Here is a 26,280-nt window from a genome sequence, read left to right as displayed (position 1 = left end):
GGAAAAAAAGAACTACATGAGCACAAAGTTCTTTGTCCAATGGCACATCCGATCTAGTCCTGATTGGTTGGCTCAGTGCAGTCTATCCCAGTTTGGCCACCCAGGTCACATCATCCACTAGGATTGGTCAAGTATTTCAAGTGCTTATTTAATTGTATGGCATTGGTAGAAACTAATGTTTGGTTTATATAATGAGGCTGCTGTGTTCAGTGTGTGTGTGTATTTACCTTTTAGTGGCATGTAAGAGCTCTTTACAGAGCTACTTTTCAGCAATAAAAACTACTCTTCTTAAAGATTCAATTCTATTCCTCCAAAACACCATTATCTGCGTAAATCCTTTCACCTATAAAGAAGAGCTACCAACCCTAATCCATCCACTGGCTGTGTTGAAACCAAGAGTCAACACTCTGCTGCAGTTCTGATCCAAAAGTAAGTAGTCACGTGGAAACAGCCACAGACACCAACAAAGAGGGCGCTGTATCAGCAGCTATACACAACACCCAGATTTAAGAGGTTCCAGGTGCCGGGTAATGATGTGATGTACTGGACTGATAGCTCTTCTAATAAGCAGAATCAAACGGAAACCTACCATCTATAACATTACAAAAGTCTGCGCACACATTTCAGAAAAAGGCAAAAATGGATAGCCTGAAATCTTCTTTGAAGATCGTCACAATAAACATCAAAATAATCTAATTTTATTAAAACAATGACCACAGAATACATTTTTCAATATAATTTTAAAGTCAATAGAAAAAGTTACTCACGGGTCAAACACCTCCCAGTCTTCTTCATAAGCTGCCTCGGCGTGTGCAGAGGAATAGCCACTGTCTGGGGATACTGGGGCTAAAAATAAATCAAAAGAAAAAAAATCAAGTCAGGATCTACAAGGATGAGCGACAAGACTAGACAGTAGAACTGGCCCTGCACAAAAGGTGGAGATAGATAGATAGATAGATAGATATGGTAAGAGGTTGTAACCCATAGAAACCTATCAGCTGATTGCCTTCATTTGCTAACCTGTACCAGAAAAATGTTAGTATATGATTGGTTGCTGCCTTTTTTTAAATAAGTGCCCTCCAAAGACAACTTCCCAAATGGATGCAATGAATACTCCTCACCTGTGAGCGTTGGAATATCCCTCTCCGATGCATCCTCACCAGCCTCCAGCCAGCTACTGGCCACTGTTCGGACAGCTGTCCCCTGATTGGGGTAGGATGCTCCATTAGTGGAGGTGGCGGTGCTGGTGCTGATTTCATCCACCTGCTCCATTTCTAGCTGTTTTACTATCTCTTCGGCCTCCACTGCTTGTCCTGGAGAGTCTGATCCAGACGTCCCTAAAATACAAGGGATTTTATTTTAGGAATCAGATTACTATGGACAGATGTGTTGCACTGTACTTCAAAACGTTTTATGAAATTCTTGGTAAACAGAAGAGATGACAAACTAAATTGCTGTTTGGGTAAATTGACTGGCACCCACCATTTTTATTTGCTGGTGAGAAAAAGTTGAATACAGGAGAGAAAATGGTCCCCAGCAGTGTGGTCCTGGGTGGGCTGGTTGGTCCAGTTCCATCCTCCAGCTTTCCATTCTGTTTCATGTGTTGAGACGTCACCTCGTAACTTGCGGCTTCTAGAACAAGATGGGGGAATTTAATATGAAATGTATTTGCATCACAAGTGCAAAAAAGATGTTCTAGTTAGCCTGTTCCTTACACGTCTGCACCACCCTGCTAGATATCATAAGTTGCATGATTGTAGATTTTGGGGGTTATAGGGGCCATGACCTTAAAAATAACCATCCATCCTTTTCACTGTACAGTCTAGTTGTCTTGAATGATCAATGGTCTAGAGAAGTTATACAACAGGACTGCCCACTTACCTGGCTAGAATATAAAACGGGTAAATTATGAAAATGAAAAATGTGCGCAGCACATACTTGTGCATGTATTTGACTGCTGTGTACATATGAAGATGCACACTCATTTTCCGCCTCAGTGAAGACGTTTATTCAACCATTTGCTGGAATAAAGACCTAATAAATACGTTCATATTTCGTCCCTCACAGTCCATTACTTTGTCTCCTACTTCAAATACAAGATTGACTCCAAACAAGATATCTCCTCAGGCCAGATCCTGCGTACACGAACCCCAACTTTTCCTAGACTCCCCAATCCACCCTCAGTACATTCTCCCCAGTAACCAAGGATGAAGTCTCTGCACTCAACTCATCCTACAACCTTCCACCCACCGTTCCCAACCAGATTTCCCCCAACTTGCTCTGCTGCATGCTTACCTCTTCAAAGTCTCTCTCTTCACTGGTAAATTAAAATCTTTCTTTACACAAAAGCATTCATCTCATCAATCCTAAAGAAACCATATCTTTAATCAGCCTCTCTCTCTCTCCAACTACCACCCTAAATCTCTCCTCCCTTATCTCAAACTACTTGAGCGACTCATGTTCAACCGCCTATCTCTCTTTCCGTCCTCTCAATATCTTCTAGACCAGAGATGTCCAAGTTCAGTCCTCAAGGGTTACCAACAGTTCATGTTTTCAGGATTTCTTTAATCAGACAGGTGAGTTAATTTGGCTGGGTCAGTAGTTATCCCACCTGTTTCTACAGACAAAAATACTGAAAACATGACCTGTTGGTAGCCCTTGAGGAGTGAACTTGGACACCTCTGTTCTAGACCCTCTTCAGTTAACATTGCTTTGAAGAGCAAGTCCGGGACACATAAAGGTGCCCTGGAGTGTCTTTACTACATACTCTCCCCTCCACTCCCACTATCTGTTGGGGTGCCAATAAGGCTCCTCTCTAGGCCATCTGCTTTCCTAATTGCACTCATCTCTTGCTGAACTAATTCGCTCAGACGGCCACCAGTACCACCTTTACACTGTTGATTCCCAAATGTACATCTCCCATTCTGTACATGCCTACCACTTCAAAATCAGACCATGTCACAACTTTCAAATCTTTAAGCGTTCTCTGAAAACCCATCAATTTAATAGAACAAATCCTATTCCCATTTATACTATACACAGTAAAGCACCCTCACAACTGTCCCTATCTCCAATGAGCCACACTCACTACTCTTGTTTCAACGGTGCCCTCAATTAGTCTGTAATCTCTCTCATGAGCAGTGTTCTACTACCCTTTGTTTTCAAGTCTGCATGTATTTTGTCTACACAGTATGTCCCTCGTTGACCCCAGTGTCCACCGCAGTGGAGCATTGTGGCACCTTACAAATCAACAACAAAAATTAAAACTGGCACTTAAAAATTATCAAGTCTGAACCACCAATAATTATAGCTGTAGTTTTTTTTCCCAGTACTGATCTTAAGAATCTCATTTATTTTTTAAAGAAGGATAAGGAGATATTTGTGCCGTCTATTCATTTCATGTGTCACATTTGTAAATTATAATTTTGTGGGGCTATGCAAAAACCAAGATTTCCACTTTCTAAAACAAAACAGATCATTCAATATAGACATGGTACTCACTGATTTCTCTACCACTCCAACCCACCCCCACGCACTTTCACTGGACGTCTAAATGAAAGGTTTCTTTCCAAAAAAGCTTGAGTGATCATAGAGTCTTTTTCAGCACTCCGTGAAACATTGCTGCTTCCAAAATAGTAAAACCTATCTAAAAGTTCTTGCGCTTAATACCCAGCTACAAAGATCCTCTCTCATACAGCTGCCAACACCCTATTGTGACTCCATCGGAGGTACCACGAGACGGACAACAAGGCGGACACACTATTGCCCCGATGCAAGAAGCCTAGTGCACCAAAAATAGAACTCTATCCAGGACTCTTCTACTAATAGTGTCTATGACCCTCAACAGATAGCAGATCATATTAGTGACTTTTATTCAAACCTATATATGACTTCCAATCTGATCGCCCCCCACAAACTGCTAAATAAAATTAAAACACCCTCTTGTAACGTGTCAGCTCCCTAACATCTCCAAATCTCAACTATCCTTCCTTAACATGGCAATCTCAGCAGATGAGTTTCAGCTAACCGTTAAGTTCATCAAAAATGCTTTTGCTGCAGGCCCTGATGGCTTTACAGTAATATATATCTTCCTGCCCTCACTACCCTACTCATAGACCGGTTTAAGTCAATTTTTCTTGGCAAGAAATTCAATGGGGCCACCACCAGAGCAAACATTGCAGCAATCCCTAAAGAAGATAAAGACCCCACTTTATACAGCATCTACAGATCCTTCTCCCTCTTAAATGTTCACCTCAAATTATTTGCCAAACTCTTAGCTAAAAGACTTGCCCGGGTTATCCCTTTATTAGTTTAACCAGATCAAGTGGGTGTTATCCCCAGCTGACAGGCTGTGGATAACACCAGAAAAGCCATTAGTCTAATTCACTCCGCTAATAAACAAGCAACACATGCACTGGTGGTGCCCTTTGATGCAGAGAAAGCTTTCAACACAGTTTCTTGGCCCTTCATGTGTCAAGTTCTTTCCACTGCTGGTATCAAAAGCCCCTTTATCCATGCATAGCGCCTCTGTACTTCAACCCCACCACATCAGTCCTTGCTAATGGCTGTGCTCATTACATATTAAAAACAGTAAAAGACAGGGATGCCCACTGTCGCCCCCACTCTTTGCCTTGATGATGACACACACTGCTGGAATTCGCAATAATTCCGATATCTCTGGCATCTCGGGTAGGTCCTCATGAGCACAAACTCGCTCTTTACGCTGGCGATGTCTTTTTCACAACTACAAACTCATGAGTATCACTACTTATATTGCTGAATAAAATTAGGGTATATGGGCACCTATTGAACATCAAGAATAAAACAGATAAGAAGAAAGTTCTTGATCTCAACACTGCCCCGGAAGCCCTGCTACTCTTTAAGAGTTCCTTCAAATGCAATTGATGAACTCAGAAGATTAAATACTTGGGAATTTATTTAACTAAACATTACGACAAATAATTTGCGGCTAATTGCAAATCCTGAGAGAATGGTACCCTTGTGGGACAATCCTTACTTTCCAGCAGGACTAGAACCTAGAGCTTTTGCAGACTGGACTAAACACAACTTCAAATTTATTCCTGATATAGTCCCCTCTGGAATTTTCTCAAGAGTTCACTGAGCTCAGCAACCACTTACACCTTTCCTGTAGCTCTTTTTATCAATACCTTCAGCTTTATAACAGATAAACCCTTGCACTCCCTATCAACCCTCCCCCTCTGGAAATGTTTTGCTTACGTCCAGCCCCATCCAGAGGATTTACCTCCACTTTTTATTCCCCATTCCTCCAACATGAATTGCCATCCAAAGAGCCACATGAACTGCGCTGGAAGGAGGAAATGGGTGAGCTGCTTGATCTCATATCAGTGAGGCGGTTACCAAATCTTAGATATGTGTCAGGATCAAAGAAAACTCATACAAGCTTTTATTCAGATGGTACCTGGTCCCCTCCAGAATCAAAGCAATCTACCCGTCCTCCTCCAACCACTGCTGGTGAATCTGCAGAGATTGGTGTACTCTGTATCAGGTTTGGTTGAGTTGTCCAAAAATGTAGCCCTTCTGGCGCAAAGTCAAGGAACTGATTCACAAGTTTACGGGTCTACGCCTCCCACCAAACCTTTCTTACTGCCTTCTTCCTCGGCTTCCCTCTGACGTAAATGGGCAGATTTAGAAACCCGAGCCCCCCAGACACACACACACAATCCCGGCCCTCAACAATTATGTTTGGCAGGTGTTTAAATTCAAACACATCACTATCCTGATCCGTGATTGGCCCAGCCAGGTTCTGTTTGGAATTCTTGGACTGAATTGTTTGAACGTAATGATTTGGGGGTTTTTTTGGGCTTTTTTTACTGCTCCTCCTTTTGTTTCCTGCAAACAATGCTTGTTGCTTGCTCTTATCCCCCCTCCCTATCACCCTTCCTTACTCCTTATCCCTCTACTAACATCCCCTCCTTGCCTGGTTTTTTTTTTGATCATCTTAATTAACTCAAACATAAGTATCTATCCAATGCTATCTAGTCAAGTATTTATTGCTGATTTTGATTACATATATAAGATACTTGAGTCACTTGTTCTCTACCCTTTTTTATTTTTTGTCCCCTTTGCCCTGTATTTCTTTGTTTTCTACTGAGCATCACAGTGGCTCAGTGGTTAGCACTTCTGCCTCACAGCACTGGGGTCATGAGTTCAATTCCCGATCATGGCCTTATCTGTATGGAGTTTGTATGTTCTCCCTGTGTTTGCGTGGGTTTCCTCCGGGTTCTCCGGTTTCCTCCCACACTCAAAAAACATACTAGTAGGTTAATTGGCTGTTATCAAAATGGACCCTAGTCTCTCTGTGTGTGTGTGTATGTTAGGGAATTTAGACTGTAAGCTCCAATGGAGCAGGGGACTGATGTGAATGAGTTCTCTGTTCAGCGCTGCAGAATCAGTGGTGATGATGATGTTGCCTGTATAAAAAAAAAGTTCAAATATGCAATCTCCACTCATTAAAGCATATTTCAATCTCTCGTCCTGCAACATCCAATCTCATTTTTGCACTTGAGTACAATAAAAGGCTAATTACCTCTCCAAGCTCACATTAATCTAGAAAATTTTTGAATCTCCCAGCCCTCCCTACCAGAAGGAGCAAAGTGTCGCAGACATCTTGACAGACTAATTTCCAGTATAAGCAGGTGTAATGGAACACAAACTGGCGCACTATGGCATTAGTGCTGGACATTCTTTAAAAAAAAAAAAAAGAAAAAACACACACACACCTGTCAAATACAGACACTACTTGTTGCTGTGATATATTACATGCACCAGTTTTGTTTTGTTTTTTTAAACAGACCCTGGGTAGCGATGTCACAGGCTAATAATGAATTAATTGGAGCACTCTCGATAACTATTGGGTTGGCACACAAAAAACCTCCTTTAACAATGTGGCAATATATTAAAGACGGATATCAAGTCTAATATCACACTCATGATTTGCCATCTTTCTCAAAGGTATGTATTGTATGTAATGGAGAGATGAGTTTCCATTGCGAAATGTGCATATATGTAATGGCAAACCAAGGTTATTTATCTTTAACAACTAAATATAAAAGAACAGGTCTTGGGGGGGCAACACATGACACAATCTGTTGGAAAGACCTTTGCAGATTTTATAAAACCTGCATCATGACTTGTCCATGCTCACATCTACACTGTACAATGTTTTATACAACCAACACTGCTGTAAATATGTAGCGATTTCCTTGAGTTATATTAAAATTCGTCAGATTCAGTAATATTTTTCCTTTTGATGAGTATGAAGTACTTTTAATACCAACAACATTTAACCTTAATAAATGAAGCAATTGAGTGGACTGCTGTAACAGCACTGACTGCAGTGGGCCAATAACACAGTTTAATTTGAAAGGTTCTAGATATAACAGTGATAGGCAACCAGATACACCTCAGAGGCCGCATGAGCGGCCCTCTAACCATCAAAAGGGCCACCAATTACCCTTACCCTCAGTTATAAGAAAGAACAAAATATTTAATCAAAGAGATACCCATCTGTAACATATCAGCAGACATTTTAAACAATAGTAACAAGCTAGAACAAACAAATCTGACAATAAAGGGGAGCTAGGGGTCACAGGTGAAGGCTCGGTGGTGATTATGGGACCCTAGGGCCACCTGTTGTCCTTCACCAAGTAATAAGCTTCCCACCTCCATTGACTTGACTTTTCCGCCGAACACGTGCGATGGGCTTGCTTGGTTTGTCACCAGTACGTGGAGTTGAGGTGATGAGGTTGTTATCGAGGTCACGCTCCAACCTGCTCCTCTTTGGGGGGTTCTCCCGATCCTCCTAGAATAGCATACAATTACTGTCATGTCATTTCTTGCTTAGAAGAAAGAGTATTTTATTAAGAGCTTACCATTTTTAATCATATTACTTTAATGGATTTATGAAAAACAACAACAGAAAACTAGTTCTGTCATCCCAAATGATGCCCACCCTAACTAGCTCAACAATATTATTCTAGCTAAGACAGTGTCCATGAAAATGTGACACTACCATTGTTTCATTGCTTTGGGACTATACAAGAGCAATTCCCCTATCCCAAAGAAACTAGTTGGATAATATTTGTCAGCCCCACCTTCAGTCTCACAGACTGTCCTACCAATTAAATACCAATAAAATACAAATAGTTAGCTATGAACCGTGCCATGCTTCTGAGCTGCAAGGACAACCACCCATATAACCACAAAGTCCATAAAATCAGTGGTAATCTTACCTTCGTTGTGCTGCCCTTGATGAAATTTTTTATGGTAGACAGTAAACCGGTGTCTGGTTTAGACAGCTTATCTACCAGAGGAGAGCTCTCCTCCTCCTCATCCTCCTCAGAGTGCTTCCTCTTCGTACGTGCAGTGCGTCCGGCAGGCCCGTGACTGCTCCGCGGAGACCCCTTCCGCGTCCTTAGCCTCATTTTTATGATCGCCACATAAAAGCTGCAAATACAAGATTAGGTTACACGTAAGTACAAAAATCTCTGACAGAAACCTATTTTTGTACACCAGCTTGCAAAATAGTCCATGATCCACATGAAGTCTGTTGTCCTCCAAGTCTTCTACTCAAACCTTAACATTTACTAGTCAGACTCAATCGCAAATATTTAAAAATGATTAATGCACTCCTCAGCACTTCTTATTTACAAGCACCTCAATATGTACCTTCATGCATACTGTAGGTAGGGCCATGCTCTCATATCCTAAACATGAAAATATTATGCACGGTGCTCCCTCTTTATGACAACAGTCTAAAATACTGCACAATAAATAGTATTCTTAAACCGAGGGTTGCATTAGAAAGAGTACAACATATTTGAGTTAATGCAATTTAATGCACCTGGTGGTGAGGGTGGAGATAAAAAGGAGGTGGGTGGAATGAAGCAGCACTATGTTTTTATACTTACTGTAAAACGCCACAGTTACATTAGACATAGCTGACTTCTCACCTGCATATAAAACTGCATTCTTGACAGACAGGAACTTTTCTTTTTATTTTTAGTTCTCTCCCTAAGTGATATTATATCTGACCCATCCCTCTTATTGACATAGGTCACCCACTGGAATTTTCGGCAGTGGCAGAACAATTAGCATGTGACTTATAACTGATAGTCACCATATACAGGGTTTGCTTGTATTTGGTGGAGGGGTAATTGGTGGGGTGTGCGTATGTATGTATGTATGTATATATATATATATATATATATATATATATATATATATACATATACATACACATACACACACACACAGGTGTGAAGAGGGATTTTGGCACCATTTGAATGCGCGCGCGCGCGTGTGTGTGTGTGTGTGTGTGTGTGTGTGTGTGTGTGTGTGTGTGTGATATATATATATATATATATATATATTTTATACACACACGCGCGCACATATACATACACACAATTTTACGGGCAACACTTGAAACATGGACTCCAACCACCTATTAAGGGCACGGTCCATGTTTCAAATGGTGCCAAAATCCTTCACACCTGAGAGCTGCAGCTTGTGCAGTCGCTATGGTAGCACTAATGCTTTTAGCTCAGATCACAGGTAGAATGCAGACACACATTAAATATTCTGTATGGTGTCTGAAACAGGGTACTTCCCTCCCTGTCAAGCACCACAACCCCCCAAATAACCAAATCCCACAGCCTCCAACAGTGCTCAAGGCTCGTCCCATCTGTGCTCAGTGATATCCTTTACCTAGTGTGTTACATAGGCTCCAGTTGAGTAGAGCGGATGGACTTACATCTCACCCCCTGAACCCTTGTTATACACGCCATGTTCAAGATTAAGGCTCTGCCGCTAAATGTAGTGACTTGTCAAACTGGCTGGACAAGCGGGGTTGATTGGTAGATGAGGCCAACCCTGAAAGGGCATGATTTACAAACACAGCTGGTACAGCGGTGCCGTTATTTAACAGCAGAGATCACGATAACCTGGATGGTGGTCCGTGTACAGAGGACAGTTTTCAGAGGGTGATAAGACAAGGAGAAATCATCAAGCAAGGATAATGGCAACTAAATGGCACAACGTATGGTATTAGAACAGGAGGCGATAGACATATATAAAGTCATATCTTAGAGCACAGAGTTAATATCACAGATCCATTTTTTCACAGTAATATCAGAAAAATTCCGACAGCTGCTTCCTTGTACCTCCTCAACCAGTAAGGGAGAGATCTATATAGCAAAAGAGAAAAACACAACCGGAGAACGCTAATAGTGCGGTATGTTTATTAAAAACAATACAAAAAAAACCCAGATATAGATATGGAGAAGAATCCCTGAGTACTTCAATGACAATAAAAATCTTCTAATCACAAACTCCAATGTTTTGCAGTACCATCTAGAACGCCTACGCGGTAGATAAGACGTCAATGGTTTTTCAGTTAAATCTATAATAAAGCACAGACCCAAAGGTCCAAACATACAGTATCACCAGTAAAAACTCATACAAGAGTGAATAAAAACAATCTGTCACAGAAGTCTCAATGTGCATTTTCTTTTTCAGTTAAACCCATAATAAAGCACAGACCCAAACGGTCAAACATGTGCAGTGTGGAAGTGACATCAGACGCCAATTCGGGGATCACTTCCGCCCAAAGAGAAGTTAGTTGCAGTAAGAAATGTGTATGGGAGGCCACCCTACGCGTTTCATTCATAAACTTCACCAGAGTTGACGTGGTGGTGGTGGCGATGGGGGGTTTCCGTAGAGATCCCCAAATCAAAAACTGACATCACTTTGGTCCAGAGTTAGATGGCTCCGTATGCCTACTGCTATAAACTGACCCCTCTGACAGCAAAGCAATTGCTTACTCATATACGAGTTTCTAACTTGTATTTTTTTTTAGAATAAACTATATTTTATTGAGATACTGCACAAGCTTGGCCGTTTAAATCTGTCCTTTATTATAGATTTAACTGAAAAACCTCATCCTGGTCTGAATTACTCTGTAGGAGTTCAAGATTGTACAGCAAAACATTGGAGATTGCCATAAGCAGGTTTTTATTATCAATGATGCACACAGATATTATTTTCCATATCTATATTATTGATATTTTAACTCATACCATACTATTAGCGCTCTCTGGTTGTGTTTTTATTTTTTGAGATACCTATATATGTTCACATTTTAAGAAGCACCAGTATAATCAAAAAGTCGTTTCTGAAATCAGCAAAATTAAAGGGCTACCTTTATGACCAATTGGCGAGGAGACTCAGAAATAAGCAATTTGACCACTAAAGTGGATGGCTAAACAACTGTATCACAAGGCTTTCTAATTATGTCCTGAACTTCTACATCAAAAAATGACCCACCTCAAACATGCAGCTTATTGCCCGATTAAGTGCTAAGCACTACCCAATTGTATCAGATATGTTGATCGCTTTCCCAGTCTTTATACGGTACAATGGTTGTTCAATTTGTTACAACTAACCAAATTGCCCATTCAAAATTGCACCAAATGTCAGCAGCTTAATTTATGTTACAAAAAAAGTGAAACAGTATTTAATTTAAAAGGTATGCATTGCATATCTATGGGAGACATGTGCAAACACTGGTCTTTCCCAAATGGAGAGCAGAAAAACAAAACAGTGATTCAGGGCGCCATGGTGTTCTCCCTGCTCACCGTGTGATTTCAACACAGGCATACATCACACTTTGTAGAACTGCTTTACTGGCTTCTAGAGTTGCATGACCCGGGCTCTTTACTGGAATCTATCAACATAAACACTGAAAAAGAAAATCTTCTTTAAGACAACCTCTCCTGCTGTGAGGAGTTGGGAAAGCTGGCCCAGTAGAGAGGATAGTGCACAGAGAGCACAGGCAACTGCCGTTTATGGAAGAAACGCCCACACTCCCCTTTTTGAGCTGAAACCACTGTGTAGTAAGCAATTAAAAAGCCAGGTGATAGGTAAGCTAAGTAAAAGGGACCTATATATTGACGATTACTTGCACTATTTGAATATCAGCAATACATAGCATCATTTGAACAATGGAAATGTGTTATGCTAATTTTATTTAAGTTGTTTTAGTTGTTGAAGGCCACAGCTAAACAAAATAGCTGTCCTCTGAAATCATTGTTCTACTCAAAGTACCTTCCATCCCTTCTAAATAGAAAGCGGAAAAAGGAGCCATGAACAGGACAAAGTTATATTTTAGGAAAAATAAAAGTTGCTTCAATGTGACAACAGTCAACGGAAATCACCTTATGTAATTACACTAATCAAACAATGAATTTGAGGACATTAGGTTCCTACACAATAAGGAACAGCCAGCAAGACATTCTATATATCTGCACCCTCTCCAATCTGCAAGGTCAGCTCTGACAAATTTTGACACTGGCGATTTAATCACTTTTCAGACTGGCAGTGATCCACTGGACATCAAGGAATTATTATTATCGTTGATTTGTGAGGTGCCACAGTGCGCAGCAACACCGTACAGTGGAAGGAATTCAAACTGTTAGCATGAATATAGACTAAAACTGACAGTTTCAGCTCCTTGACCTCAGTTATGATAGGGCAGTGGATCACAAGACACTGTGTTGCTGGTTATAAATACAAATCAACAAAAATACTCTTCCTAAGTACACACAGGTGCTTCCTCACATATATACAAAGTGCACCACCACTATTTAGACAAACAAATGAAAATATACATGTGTTGGCACTCCTATCTCCATAGAGCGTATTATTAAATAAATTAACCACAACAATTAAGTGCTCACAATCTCTTTTCATCAAGATCTAAAATTTCATCGCTTTTCTTGTGTAAAATATTCTTCCTTAAAGGACTTGTTGGGATTTCCCATTTGCATTACTCAGAAAAAAATAAAAAATAAAAGCAGAATAACATGGTGTAGTATATTCAATTTCTAACATTGTTCCAACAATGCCCATGTGATTTTATAATGATATCATCCACATATTGGTAGAAAAACGTTGGACATATTACACCGTTATTGTTGCTAGTTGTTCATAACAAATACAGGAAATGTAAAGTTAGCTTACATGGTTACAGCTACATGTTGGTAAACAATAAAGCAAACTTTAGGAAAAGTGAAGTTATCTTTTAAATAAGAATTGCTTTTGTATTTGTTTAAAACATTCATGGATGTCAGTTATTTGAAATAATCTATGGCCCAGCACCTTAAACATGACCAACCACGTCTCAGCACCACCAGGGTTTCACTTTCTCACACAACATTTTTACAAAAGTTATTTTCAGTACAAGCAAAGCTCCACTCTGGCTATATTGTGGGGGAAATACCTGCCAAAAACTGCGGTTAAATTTTTACATCCTTAGCTATACTTACATAAAAATAAGCCCATCCAGCCAAATGAAATACCTTAATACAGGTATGTTTCTTTTGCCGCCTTGTACAAGCAAGTTGCCCACTGACCGCTGATGTACATCAATTACCTCATTCCGCCTAACCGAGCCCCTATTACCCTGTGTGACTTCAGTCTGCCCCATTAGTGTTAAGCAACATAGCCCCATAAACAGCCCCCTTTATCTCAAGTGAAAAATCATTCATTAGTCTCATTCAACATGTAGGTTAGCCTGTGATATACCAGTATAGAGATATGCTCCCCCCATCTGAAATCTCTAATACACATGTAAACCCCTCACTATCCTGTTGTGAACCTCTATAATAGGTCTTCACAGGTCAGAACTCTTAGCCCAGTACATACACATCCATCCATAAAAGTCAGACTCCTCAGCCTCACAACTTTTGCATACCACTGAACTGTGATAAACCTCTTTACAGGCCTGCCCCCTTTGTCCCATGAGATATACTATATCTACAGTTGCAAGCTTTTCAAAATTAAATATACCTGAACACCCTGGCTAGTAATTTTGCTTCTATAAGATATACTTCCATATATGATGGTTACATTCACCTTAGGCATACCTTGCTACAAATTAGCACCTGCCACCCTGTGATCTGTAACTGTGTTGTAAAACGATACATTCAGCGTTCACTGTTACATATCTTAAATGATGCATTTATACTAAATGTGAAAATAAGAAAATGTCAGAGGGAGCCCAACCACATAATCACAGTTCAGCATCCTTAATGTCATTTGTAACCAAGTAAAACAATAAAAATTATCCATGACACATATCTCTGATACCACGTGAAGCGACCTCATTATAAAGCACCTCTGGTGTACTAGAGTCTATTTTTTCCCATTTGTAGTCAGGAAACTTGTGCCCAACATTTGTATTCAAAACTGGGTAATCATGAACTTTACAGCCACAACTGATTCCAATTTTATAGCCACCAAGGATAAAATAATCCAGTGTTAATGGAATAAATGACTTCCAAATACATTGTTTAGTGGTGCTCCATTCACAATATAAAACACTCCCTTTACATTGATAAGATTACCACAATAGTGTTGCAGTCCTTTTTTTTTAAGTATTTCTAAAACCTATACAATTTTAGATACTTGATCCTAAACAGCTTATCAGGTTTTTTTCACTGACAAGTCAAATGGATTCATATGTGGCTTACAGTAGTCTAGTAGCCATATAGGTCACATTCATTCATATAAAATCTCCACATTTCTACACTCCAGTTCTTATCCATTGGCTGCAAGTACCTCTTACCACAGTAAAGTTGTTGTCTTGTACCCTTTTACTAACATCTTATATCAAACCCTAAATCCCTATCATATTAATATAGCATAGTTTTTTTTCCCCATTATTTGCTGCTGAGCAGAAAAAATACCTGTCTTACCCCATGATGCCCCAAGCATTTCCCTCCTTATGAAGTTGCATAGCAGCACGCTTTAGACTCTAGAAGGAGGCAACAGTGGTCATATGTGAGGATGCAATTAGCAGAGTATTCCAAATACTTTTCTTCTTCTATATTGCTAGTATATTGATTATTCTGGGGTGAACCATGTAAAAAAGACTGTAAGAAGACCATATGGTCTCAGAAAAATGATCTGAAAAGAATCTAGATTTTCAACCCCATTTTACTTAATCAAAGAACGACATCAATTAATTTTCTATATTAAAAAAAAAAAAAAAAAAAAAGATGCCATACCTGTATATTTATGCTGCCCGAGTCACAACTTGCAGCAGGCTTAGGCACCAAGAGATGGAACATGTAGTTCCACAATAGCTGAGGGAACCATACCTTGCAGCACAGGTATAGTACATATTGTTGGAATGTTAATTATATCCAATGAAAAAACTGAAAATACCAATTATATCAGCAAATTAAGTTGCTACTAAACGTATCACTACATCAGTAATATCATGTTACTACTTTGGGGTATAACATAACCTCTACCTGGAAGTGTGGGTTTTCAGGTCTTCACCAGCTTACAACCTGGACTTCCCTGGCTTGGGACAGAGGAGTCACCTAGCCCACCTGTGAGCAAGCAGGAGACACTACAGTAAATCATTATTACTGAATGTATAAGTGGTGTGTGTGTAAATCCATTGTGGTGTAGTCGCCCCCTTCCAGGCTTACATACAGATATTACACAGAATAATGGGAGGGGGCACCGAGATTCCAGCAGACATGGAGCATGTTTACACACATCTACCTGGAGACGGCTGCACATACATGTCCCCGCACATACACACACCTGTACACCACAGTGCCATGTATGAGCCTCGGGAAGGGCAGGAGGAGACAGGCGGAGGGGCATCGTACACACGTCCCCGGGCCTCTCCCCCCCGGAGGCCTCTCCCCCATCCTCGGCTTCAATTTTTCTCCCGCCTGTAATCGGTACCTGTGCTTTCCCGGCGAGGTCCGGGTGGTGGGCGGCGGGATCGCAGGGCCTGGCTGAGCTGGTCACCGTCTCCCCGGGCTCCTGTCTCCTTGGTATCTCCAAGCCGCAGCAGCTAAATCCCGGGCGCCATTTCCCGCCGACCGAGGGAACGCAAGACCCGGATACAGGCCACTGCGCATGCGCGGCGAGGACGGGGGAAGGAGGAGGGAATGTGTAGTGAAAGGAGGGAGCTGCAGAAACCTTGTGGGAAGGAGAGGATGCAGCGGTGCAGCTGCACCGGACTCACCTAGAATGGCCATTTATCAGGGATTATCAATCCTAACCCGCACAGGGTGCTTGGTGGCCACATTCAGGTAGAAATTGACATTACAAGTGTCTTTCCACCATAGCCTATTGTGAGGCAAGCACCTGGGTGAAATCATCACAGTCCTGTCAGCTGCTTGAGTGACAGACAAGTGTTCTGGTAAACATGCCATATAGACTAACCTCAGATCTGGAGGCTTTAACTTGAGGGGGTTACAACCAGAAAACTAAGCCCACAGGATGCAATTTTCAAAATGACAGACACCTTTGGGGACTGCAAAAGTTCCCTACTGCACGGCAGTCATCCTCATCTTGCTCACCAAGCATTGCACAAAGGATGGAAGGCAGCACCTTTATAGATAGCTGTGGCACCTGTCTAATCCTCTATAGTGCAATGCAACCAGCCAGTCTAAAAATTTTCAAGAGAGTCTGGTGCTCATTAAAAATAGCCACATTTTGGAACGTGCATAAGGAAAAAATAAATAAAAATAAGACACTCTTGAGGCTACTGAACTACACATGGTGCAAAACAGCCCAATGATTTGCAACTGAATATGGCCATGAGTCTTCTTTTTAATTCATGAACACCTTTATCCATTAAATATTTTCACTTTTGATACTTTTTAGAATTGATGGGTTTTGTTTTTTATGGGGTGGCAACCCTGGTGATGTGCAACCATTTTTTGGAACCCCAATTGTCAGCAAGCCATTGTTCTGGGAACACACAATAGGAGGTTTCCAATATAATTTATTGCATATAAAACAATCTGGGACCCCAAAAATAGACCTACAGATCCTATTTTCTGTCAGTTATGGTAACAGTATACTTCACTTGCAGCCAAAATGTAAAACAAAGAAACACATTACAAGTTAAAAATGTAAACATTACCTGACATCAACCTAACACGGATGCCCAGTGTTAGGTTTGTGTCAGGCAGCACTTTGTATGCCAACATTCATAGCTCTCAAATGGCCCCATGCCAACATATTGAAGTGAATGGAGAATGTGCATCCTGTAACCTGGGCACGACTATGCTCAGAAAACATAATATGCAGCGTCTTAAGAACTTAATCACTCCTGTGTGACAAAGGAGCGATTCCTCACTTGAATGTATCAGCAGGAAACAAGTTTAGTGCTATGACCGACAGTGTTTTTCTAGCTGAAAATGGGCTAGTATTCAAAGAGCCAGTTGGGCCCCTGCCTTAATGTATATCTTTGGTTGAAAAAAAGGTCAAGAACGCTAGTCCTAGATGATTAGTGTAAGAAGTTTGGTAATGCATTGGAATGATACACACAGAATGAACCATTTTTTGCTATCTTTATTAAGAATCTCCCACAAGGGATTGCTCTCCCACACTGCAGGTCAAGGACACAGGTTTTCAGGTCTAGATGTGTACAGTACCAGTGCAGTCGCACACACAAATGTTAAGACAACCTTTAACAAATCTTGAGCCTGAATTTCAAGGTATACAATAAACAAAATATGCAATTAAAATGGGATCATATTTAAATAGTGAGGGCCAATAAAATGTTGTTTGTAAAGGCCCTGCAATATAATGATAAATTTGTTTTTTCCATTCATGTCCCAATAGCAATATTAAGCTTTGCCTATGAAAGTCATGATTTTATGTATGTAATAATATACATGTCAGGCAATTCCACCTAACGCACTTTTGGATTTGTCTTTCATAATTTTTTTAATGATCTTAAAGCATAAAGAATGTGTCCCTGTGCTCAAATATTAGTAACCATGTATTTGTCACCCACAAACTTTTAAGGCATTTAGTTTGTCCTGCTTATCACATTGCTATAAGCCAGTGGTATCACTTAAGTAATGCCTGACTAATATTTATGAGCCCTGACTTATATTCATGCGATAGTGGTTGTTAGTGTTTTGATAAGCTACACTCATGAATATTACGTCATCCCACAAAATAGATGCCTCCTATGTGTAGGTCACAGGCCCACTTTGGAGAATCCCCAAATGCCTACTCACCACAGACAGACAATTTGAGGGCTGGATCTATCAACTTACTAGGGACTAGCTGATGGCATGGAGCCATGAAGCTCAGACGTCATTAGTTCCGAGTGAATGGAACAAATATTGGTTCAGTTCAAGTATGTCTACCTCCGCTGTCAGAAGGCAACAAAGCCTACATATGTGAACAGAGCAAATTTGTAAGCAGAGCATAGGGATCAGAACTAGAATAATCAGTTTTACAAGCAGAAACATACATTACTATTAATTTTATCCCTCGTTAATTTTAGGCACTAGTTGTCTAAATAATTTCCTATTCATGCACTGGAGTCACATTATTTATGGCAGTTACCATCACATCCTTAGTAAACGTTGCAGAGGTGGCTTGCCAAACTCCTTGTGCAATCATACCCTTGTGGTACATACAACTAATGCCCTTTGTAACAAGTAAATAGACTTACATATATCTCACTTAGTTAGAGTGCACCCCAAACCCTTCAATGGGACTGAATGGTTGCAAAAGCCAGTGTGTGTACAGTTGCCATGAGTCAGTCAACAGCAATACTCTCAGGAGCCCCTAACATTTTAGGATATGAAGATTGTGATTATTGATCCCTATTTATTTTAAAGGTGCAGTCTCTGCCTGACAGACGTGTTACACGCTACAGTGTGCGATTCAATTTACACAAAATGACATACAAACAACATATAAATATTTGCAGAGAAAATGGTACTTGGCTGCACTGCTTACACAAGGAAGATTGGACCCTGCTTCAGAAAATTTACCAACCCACAGCCCTTCCTGTCACACAGAAATCCCATTAGGTGTGAGGTGTGAGGCCTATAGCACTCAGAATCCATGTCAGTCTACAGTATACCAAACATACTATGAGAATTTCAGAGTCCTTATGTGTCCAACGATGGAATCATGTTTGCAGTAGATCTCTTGCATTGTACACTTCTCTGAAGAATGTATATACGTTTCGGTCATGAATATCCAGATATTTTTGGGCAGCTTGTTTATGAACTTACAAAGAGCAAACCAAGTAGGAACCGAATCCTGAACCAAATTTCCAGCAAAAGGTTCATATTTACAGCCCAAGGAAGAAGGGTTAAAAAGAGTCCATCAGGGAGGAAGTTCAACTTCTATAGTCACAAGAGGACTGATGGCCTTTGTAGTGTAGCCGTACTACAACTTTAATGCCACATATTGGGTCTGTCCATCAAAGAGACAAGCAATTAATCAACAGTTCTGATCCTCCGATGCACCAGTACGAACAAGATCTGTTCCTGGTCTTTGAGCCTTCTCTTACAGTACAAGTAATAGACCAGAGAGAAAGCCCACAGCACTTGGCACGTTTGATCTGTTTCTTCGTCTATTCAGGTCACAGGTTAAAGGGTCTCGCCAAAGTGATCTTTTCTGTATTCGGCAGCATCCCCCTGCCCATCATTTTCATCATCTTAAACAAACAAGAATTACATGTTAGGTACATTCTGCATCTGATTGTATTAGTCTGATTATACTGCTCAAAGCCAATATCCGATTAGATTCTAAGATTAACAGGTAGCTTGCACTATGAAAATGATATTTAATAATTAAGGAAGTCTGATAGAGTTCTTTGTATTACTGGTGATAAATGAAAACATTCATGTCCATTATACCACGCAAATCATAGCTTGCCACAAACATTAGGAAATAAGGCAAACCAAAAAAAGGACACCAATGCCAGGTCAAGCTATGTTGTTTAAAATAAATGCAAAGAAAAATAAGAAGGATGTAGCACCAGAAACCAGATGAACCCTACCACACACACACACACAATGGACAAACTAGAAATTGAACAATATTGTTCTGTGAAAACAACAAATATATGCATTTGCATCGCAACAAACAAAAGAGTAAATGTACACCACATAGGCTACTCAGAAAACAAAACATCAGAGTCAAAACCCTAGGAAGACAGGATGGTTTATTTAGAGAAAACATGCACAGAAATTGGGAAAGCCACACTAGGCAGGCAGAATTGAACTAATACACCCCATAGTCGCCTATAGTGTCCAGTAACAAAAGTACTGAAAGTTATTGCTGTAAAAGGGTTACATGAAGCAGATGCTCCTGGACGCTGGAGATTGGTCATCTGGATTGTCCAGAACTGGAGTAAGAAAATAATGGGATAATTTGATGCAGATAGAGCCCAGGCTCACCTTGTACATCTTCTTCTCCCCCATCACCATCCTCTTCCTCATTGTAGGCCAGCTCTGCCTGCTTGTCTGCCTCGTACTCACCCACGTTCCCATCATCCCCGTTATAATCTGCCACTTTTGAACCATGTTGAGCATCTACAGGGGATTCATTCTCATCAAAAAACCGACCTGAGAAGTCGGGAGTGAAAGAAACAGAAAGGGATAGAAAAGCAGGAGAGAAAGAGACAAACACAAGAAAGTTAGGAAACATCAGTATAGACAGGACAGTATTTAAAGCCCAAAGACTGAGCCACTGCACTTGTAAAGAATGAATAAATAAATGCAGACATCTAAAAACGAGGTTTCAAATAATAAAGTAGGTCAGAAAGTTAAAGTAGACGAGATCCACAGAACCCAATGAGACAGGATCTCCTTGTGTAAGCCCAGAGCGAATCATGTGGACAGGGTCTGTGAACAGGGCTTATTATTTCAATACAATTCAACAACATGGGAAAAGCGCCAGGGCTACAAGACTTTGGATATAAAAGTGTAAGGTGTACGTAGGTGATAAACTGTGTGCGGCAAGATAAACCCTGCATTCATGTTTATAAAAGGAGGGGGGATGCAAGCAGTGGTGTAGTGATCAACAGACAGCATCGGGGGCATGCATAATCGGTAGTGTCATGCATGGAAAGACATTATGAAGAAAAGGTGGCACATGCATGAAAACAAAAAGGTTGGCAAAAGGAGGCGCCTGGTTGAAGGGATGCTATGGGCAGCAAGAAGCAGAAGTTAAATTTAAAAATAGGGGGAGAGGGAAGGAATAGTAGTGGTGAAAGCACAGAGACACAGAGAAGGCTGAGCGCCAAGAGGCGAGTTTGAGAACAATATGGGAGGCAGCAAGTCCATGCGAGAAGAAAAGTTATGTATAAAAGGAATGTTCCAGCTTGACTGTGAGTGATGAGATGAGGGAAAAATGATTTCAATAAGAGCTATGACAACATAACAGCAACGTATTAAACCAGTGGGATGAGAAAAGGAGTGTACAGAAGATGGTGGACATGGAGAGGTATGTGAAAGATTGGCCATTGACCGGTGTGTTTAAACAAAATAAAAATAAATAAAAATAGCAAGCATGTCCTTCATTCCAGATCGGGATAATTGTCCAGTGATGGAGTCTGGTAACTATGCTGGGACAGCGTTGGGTTCTTTGTATAACACCAATCGTCAACAGAGAGAAAACACCAAACTCCAATCTGTACTACAAACAAACAGCAACTACCCACTCTGAACACGTCAAAATCATTTCACTGTTGTATTTTTACCATATATTTAGTAGTATATTCATGGAATATTTCTTCTCCCCTCTCTTATCCCAACTACGTGAAGAGACAGCACTGCTCACATACATACATTATCTTCCCCCCTTATAACCTCCTCCCATGCGCGTATTCAAGACTTCGCCCGCGCTGCCCCCCTCCACTGGAACAAGCTCCCTCCCTCCATCAGAACTTCCCCTAATCTGTCCAGCTTCAAACGGGCCCTAAAAACCCACCTTTTTCTTAAAGCCTTTCTGTCTCCCACTTAACTTCCTACCTTATCTTCTGCCTCTGTCCCCCTACTCTCCCTCTCTCCCCTGCGTCTCTCTGTCTGTCCACCCCTCCCCTTAGATTGTACGCTCCTCTGAGCAGGGCTATCTCTCCTCCTGTTTCCACCACTTCTAACTCTGCTCTCCAGCTACTTAGCCCTCCTCCTCGAGGGTCCTCCACCCCACGTCCACTCTCGCTCCCTCCTCCCCCCTGGGGGTCTCCCTGTCTTCGCGCCCTCCTTCTTGGGCCCCGTCGTTTGCGGATCCTCCCTCCCCCTTCCCCGCCCTCTCTAGCTGTGCATTGAGCTTACTGAGTTGCTGTGTTTACTGTACTGTGCTGTCTCCCATTGTATTGTAATTTTGTTTGTCTCTGTACGGCGCTGCGGATGCCTTGTGGCGCCTTATAAATAAATATTAATAATAATAATGACACAGGCTGCATTTTCACCAACAATGACAACAGTTATGGCAAAAACCAGATCAGGACCAGTCAGGGCAATCTGTCATACTAATGTGAGCAGAATTATAATGTAAGCAGCAAAAATATATGTGTCTTATATGCAGCTATTATTAGGAACTGTGATATAATAAAGCAGCCTGACACATACAAGTATGGAAGAAAAGACACCGTGACTAGATGCTCACATTTTACATTGTACTTTTGTCATTTACATAACTTTGGGGCCTAAATCATTAAAGGAGAGCAAAAGCAAAAAAAAAAAAGGTAAAAAAATAAAAAAAACTTTGCTCTAGGACAAGACCTGTTACAATGCAAGTGGAACAAATTAGTGTATTCTTTTGCACATAAGTTAAATACTGGCTGTTTTTTCATCTAGCACACAAATACTTGATAGCTCTATTTTACACCGACATTTAGGGCTAGATTTACTAAGCTGCTGGTTTGAAAAAGTGGGGATGTTGCCTATAGCAACCAATCAGATTCTAGCTGTCATTTTGTAGAAGGTACTAAATAAATGAAAGCTAGAATCTGATTGGTTGCTATAGGCAACATCCCCACTTTTTCAAACCCGCAGCTTAGTAAATATAGCCCTTAATGTTGATCTAGGACATGCCCTACCCCAACTATAACTACACTCTCACACACTTAAAATTTACCTCCCCTTCCAATGCAACATGGATTTGTCCAAGTGCAAAGTTACTCCTTTTTTCTGCTTTGCTCTCCTTAATGACTCAGGCCCTTTGTATGTAAATCTGTAGGTTGCAACAATATAAAGCAAGACAAATATAATACGTTGAAAAGTCAATGCTTTTAACATCCAGATCATAGTGTAATAATATCTTTTAGGGCAGTGACATACAGGCACTTTATACACCTGCATATTGAACTCTACGTTTATGCACCATTTGTCTGCAGACAGCTAGCAGTATATAAATACAAAGTTCCTAGCACATAGGCTCCATGAATGTTGCCAGTCATAACTTGTTTGTCAGTAACAATGCTATGTAGAAAGACAGAGCAGGGATTATAAAATAGGAGGGTGCACAAATTGCCTCTATGTCACTACACAAAAAGCTTAAGTTGCTAACACTGTTGGTAAACTGTTAACTTATCTTATGTTATCAAGGTAAAACACTGAATGCATTCCTGTATCTACTTTGGATGACCTCCGTCATATATTGAGCACTGAACTATCCATGTTGTATTGCTTAAGCTAAAGACAAGAAAACTTCAGTGATCAGTGCAAGCTCTCACCAACCATCAGTACGTATTGCTTAAGCATCGTGCGGAGCTATCAGTTATAGAATCCATGTAAAACTAGGCATTTCATCACTCAACCCTTAATAATAGGAATCACAGGTAGAACATATCTAAACTAAAAATTAAGCATTTTACAAATGTTCTAAAAACACAAAAAATATTTTTTATACAGAAGAGAAATACCACCTGGGGGTAAATGTATTAACCTCCGGAATGTTGAACTCCCGCGAGTTCGCCGTCTTCAGCGCTTAAATGTAAAACTTCCCTTTACAAGGCAGCGCCGCTTTAAATTTAAGCGCTGAAGACGGCGAACTCGCGGGAGTTCAACAATCCGGAGGTTAATACATTTACCCCCTGGAATGTTACAACTACGTTATCAGCAGTACCAGGACATGCCAACAGATGGCGATCTGTTTCTTCCCATGCTTTCATTGTGTAATAACTGTCCACTAAAGTTATTAGACTTCAATATATAGTGTTGGATGGCTGTAAATATGTTAAAATTATGCCATGCAATGTAATCTGCCTAGCAGAGGAGAAAATCCTGCATGCCTTTAATCAACATTGATGCCGATTTATGACAATTAATAAACATGAATTGGAATTGGGATGCAAATACGAATAATTACTTGTGATATTAAGGCACAGTGAATGGTAAGGATGTGATATTATTCACAAATACATTTGACTGTAAAAAGGGCCTTTATTGGAACAATTCCATTAATGTGCTTGGTATTATATTTTATGTTAAAGAGATCCTAGCCACTTTCCTACATTTTTCTTGACATTTTATGTAAAAGTGAGTTTTAAATAGGATTTGGCTGCACGGGTTCGCTTTTGAAATAAGTTTTATATGTAGCACTTTGTTTTCACAGTAGAAAGCAGATTTTACTAGTTGCATATGTACATATCTTCCCCGTGGAATTAATAAGGTCAGTCTTACTTTGCTTTATATTAGGAAATATCATGGACTTCGGCTCTTTGGGGATTTGTTTCAGGGGTAGTTGACCAAATTTCAGGGCATTTTCCTCTAGGGGGGGCACAGACTCCTTCTTGGCACCAGGAGGAAAGTATTTGGCTAGAGAAGAAGAGAAAGGATTGATCAGGACTCTGCTCACAAATCTGACCCTCTTAACAAGCCCTGCCCTTGGAGAAACGCGAAAGGAAGCCACGTACCTTGAGCATTGGCAATAGAGTCGAGTTGTAAGGAAGGTTGCTTCTCGGACTCCCCAACATCATGTGGCAAGGCATCAATGTCGGCTTTCTTTCCAGCTACATAAAGTATATTTATGGTGTTAATAAAACAGATACCACAGAAATGTTACAATCCCTCCCATCTTCTTCAGACTCACCAGTGGGGGCAAGATCGGGCTTTGCTGGCTCACTGTCTTCTATCTCTGGCATTCCTGCATCACCACCAACTTTGCCAGCATCTTAATAGTAAGAAAAAATACAGTAAGCATTAAGAAATGTAAAGCTATTATGTCATAAAGGAAAAAAAATAACATAAAATATGTTATATGTTATTATTAGCAATACATTCCTACTTTATTAAATCACTGACAAGCATCTGCTTCCATTTGAGCTCTTATATATGGATCAAGGTTGTTGAAAGAACAAGGTTCAAATACCTAATGGTTTTAAATGATTTCCTTTGACCAAATCATGGTTACCCAGCTTCAGGAGTACTTTGCAAACCATTAATTCACAATGACATCTTCAGAATCTAGGTCTCAGAAGACCTAGGTTAGTGCTCCGAGATATTAAACAATATTGGACTAAACAAGGGAAGGCCCAATTGTGACTAAGCTGCAAGCAAAGCCCTATGTTAGGCACTCCTCTTGTTCCCAACATTATGCAGCTTCATGTTAATTCTAGCACTGGGAGAAGAGTGCAGAGGAAGGGTTTCTACTGAAAGGACCCCTATATTTAAGGTAAAGGGTAGCAAGGGGAGTGGAGAGGAGCTGGTTTGCGGTAAAAAGGTGAAATTTGCTTTTAATCGAGATATTAGGTTTCCAGTCTGGGTGAGCAGAAGATTCCTTGTTTAACAATGCGGGTCCCACATTTGGGGAGTAGCTTTCAGCATAGAGTTGTAAAGTCAGTAGAGGAAACTTAATGCACTGCAATACTCCACAGTAATGATTTTCCTAAAGGAGAAAATATAGAGAGTTTCTACAGCAAGGCACGGCTTCTCAGTATAAAGAGGTGGAATATTCTATTCTATGGTGTCAGGATTATGGCCTAATCAGGAAAATAATATATTAATGTGGTGCTGATCCTTCCCAAAGATAGGAGTTGTTTTTAACATATGAATTCACTGTGCGTAAGTAAACTAGGGGTTAATGTATGTCAATATCTACATCAGAAATCTGATTTGTCACCAAGCTGAAAGTGTCACGGAATTTTCACCTAGCTAAAAGGGTCACAGAAGACTAAATCTGACTATAGTCAGATATAATTTATGGCCCAGTCACAGATGATTAGAAGATTGGCAAAATTCGTTCAGCTGGAAATGACCACAGGAGTGCAGGTATACTACCTGGAGGGAAAAAACATCAAAACAATAGTTTTTCGGATCCATATTTGAGAAGATCGCTGTACAAATTTGTAACCAGGAGGAACTAGTCCATAACGTGTTATGGAGAAATATCAATCTCCTAATAAACATATAGGGATAACATATCTTCCTAAAGAATCCA

At 40.5% G+C, this 26,280-nt stretch overlaps 2 protein-coding genes across 3 annotated transcripts in view; both read right to left on the bottom strand.

Moving 5' to 3' along the window:
* CTDSPL2 (CTD small phosphatase like 2) overlaps positions 1-15,963 on the bottom strand; it is a 28,392-nt gene extending 12,429 nt beyond the window's left edge. The window contains exons 1-6 of the mRNA XM_075207516.1: positions 15,808-15,963; positions 8,274-8,487; positions 7,705-7,843; positions 1,483-1,632; positions 1,122-1,337; positions 768-846 (exon numbers count right to left, since the gene is read on the bottom strand). Coding sequence (XP_075063617.1) covers positions 768-846; positions 1,122-1,337; positions 1,483-1,632; positions 7,705-7,843; positions 8,274-8,465 — 776 coding nt within the window. The 5' untranslated portion in view covers positions 8,466-8,487; positions 15,808-15,963. The remainder of the gene's footprint in view (positions 1-767; positions 847-1,121; positions 1,338-1,482; positions 1,633-7,704; positions 7,844-8,273; positions 8,488-15,807) is intronic.
* A 1,449-nt stretch (positions 15,964-17,412) lies between these two features.
* Positions 17,413-26,280, bottom strand: part of GOLM2 (golgi membrane protein 2) — a 32,058-nt gene continuing 23,190 nt past the window's right edge. The window contains exons 6-10 of one of the 2 annotated variants that reach the window (XM_075207514.1): positions 24,934-25,014; positions 24,758-24,853; positions 24,525-24,659; positions 20,295-20,462; positions 17,413-19,549 (exon numbers count right to left, since the gene is read on the bottom strand). In XM_075207514.1, the coding sequence (XP_075063615.1) occupies positions 19,482-19,549; positions 20,295-20,462; positions 24,525-24,659; positions 24,758-24,853; positions 24,934-25,014 (548 nt within the window). In that variant the 3' untranslated portion in view covers positions 17,413-19,481. The remainder of the gene's footprint in view (positions 19,550-20,294; positions 20,463-24,524; positions 24,660-24,757; positions 24,854-24,933; positions 25,015-26,280) is intronic. The other variant, XM_075207515.1, reaches the window with a different exon arrangement.

Source organism: Mixophyes fleayi, chromosome 4 (genome assembly GCF_038048845.1).
Source record: "Mixophyes fleayi isolate aMixFle1 chromosome 4, aMixFle1.hap1, whole genome shotgun sequence".
NCBI classification, from domain to species: Eukaryota; Metazoa; Chordata; class Amphibia; order Anura; family Limnodynastidae; genus Mixophyes; species Mixophyes fleayi.
Note: the sequence above shows the minus strand (reverse complement) of the source record. Positions and strands in the feature narration are given on the sequence as shown.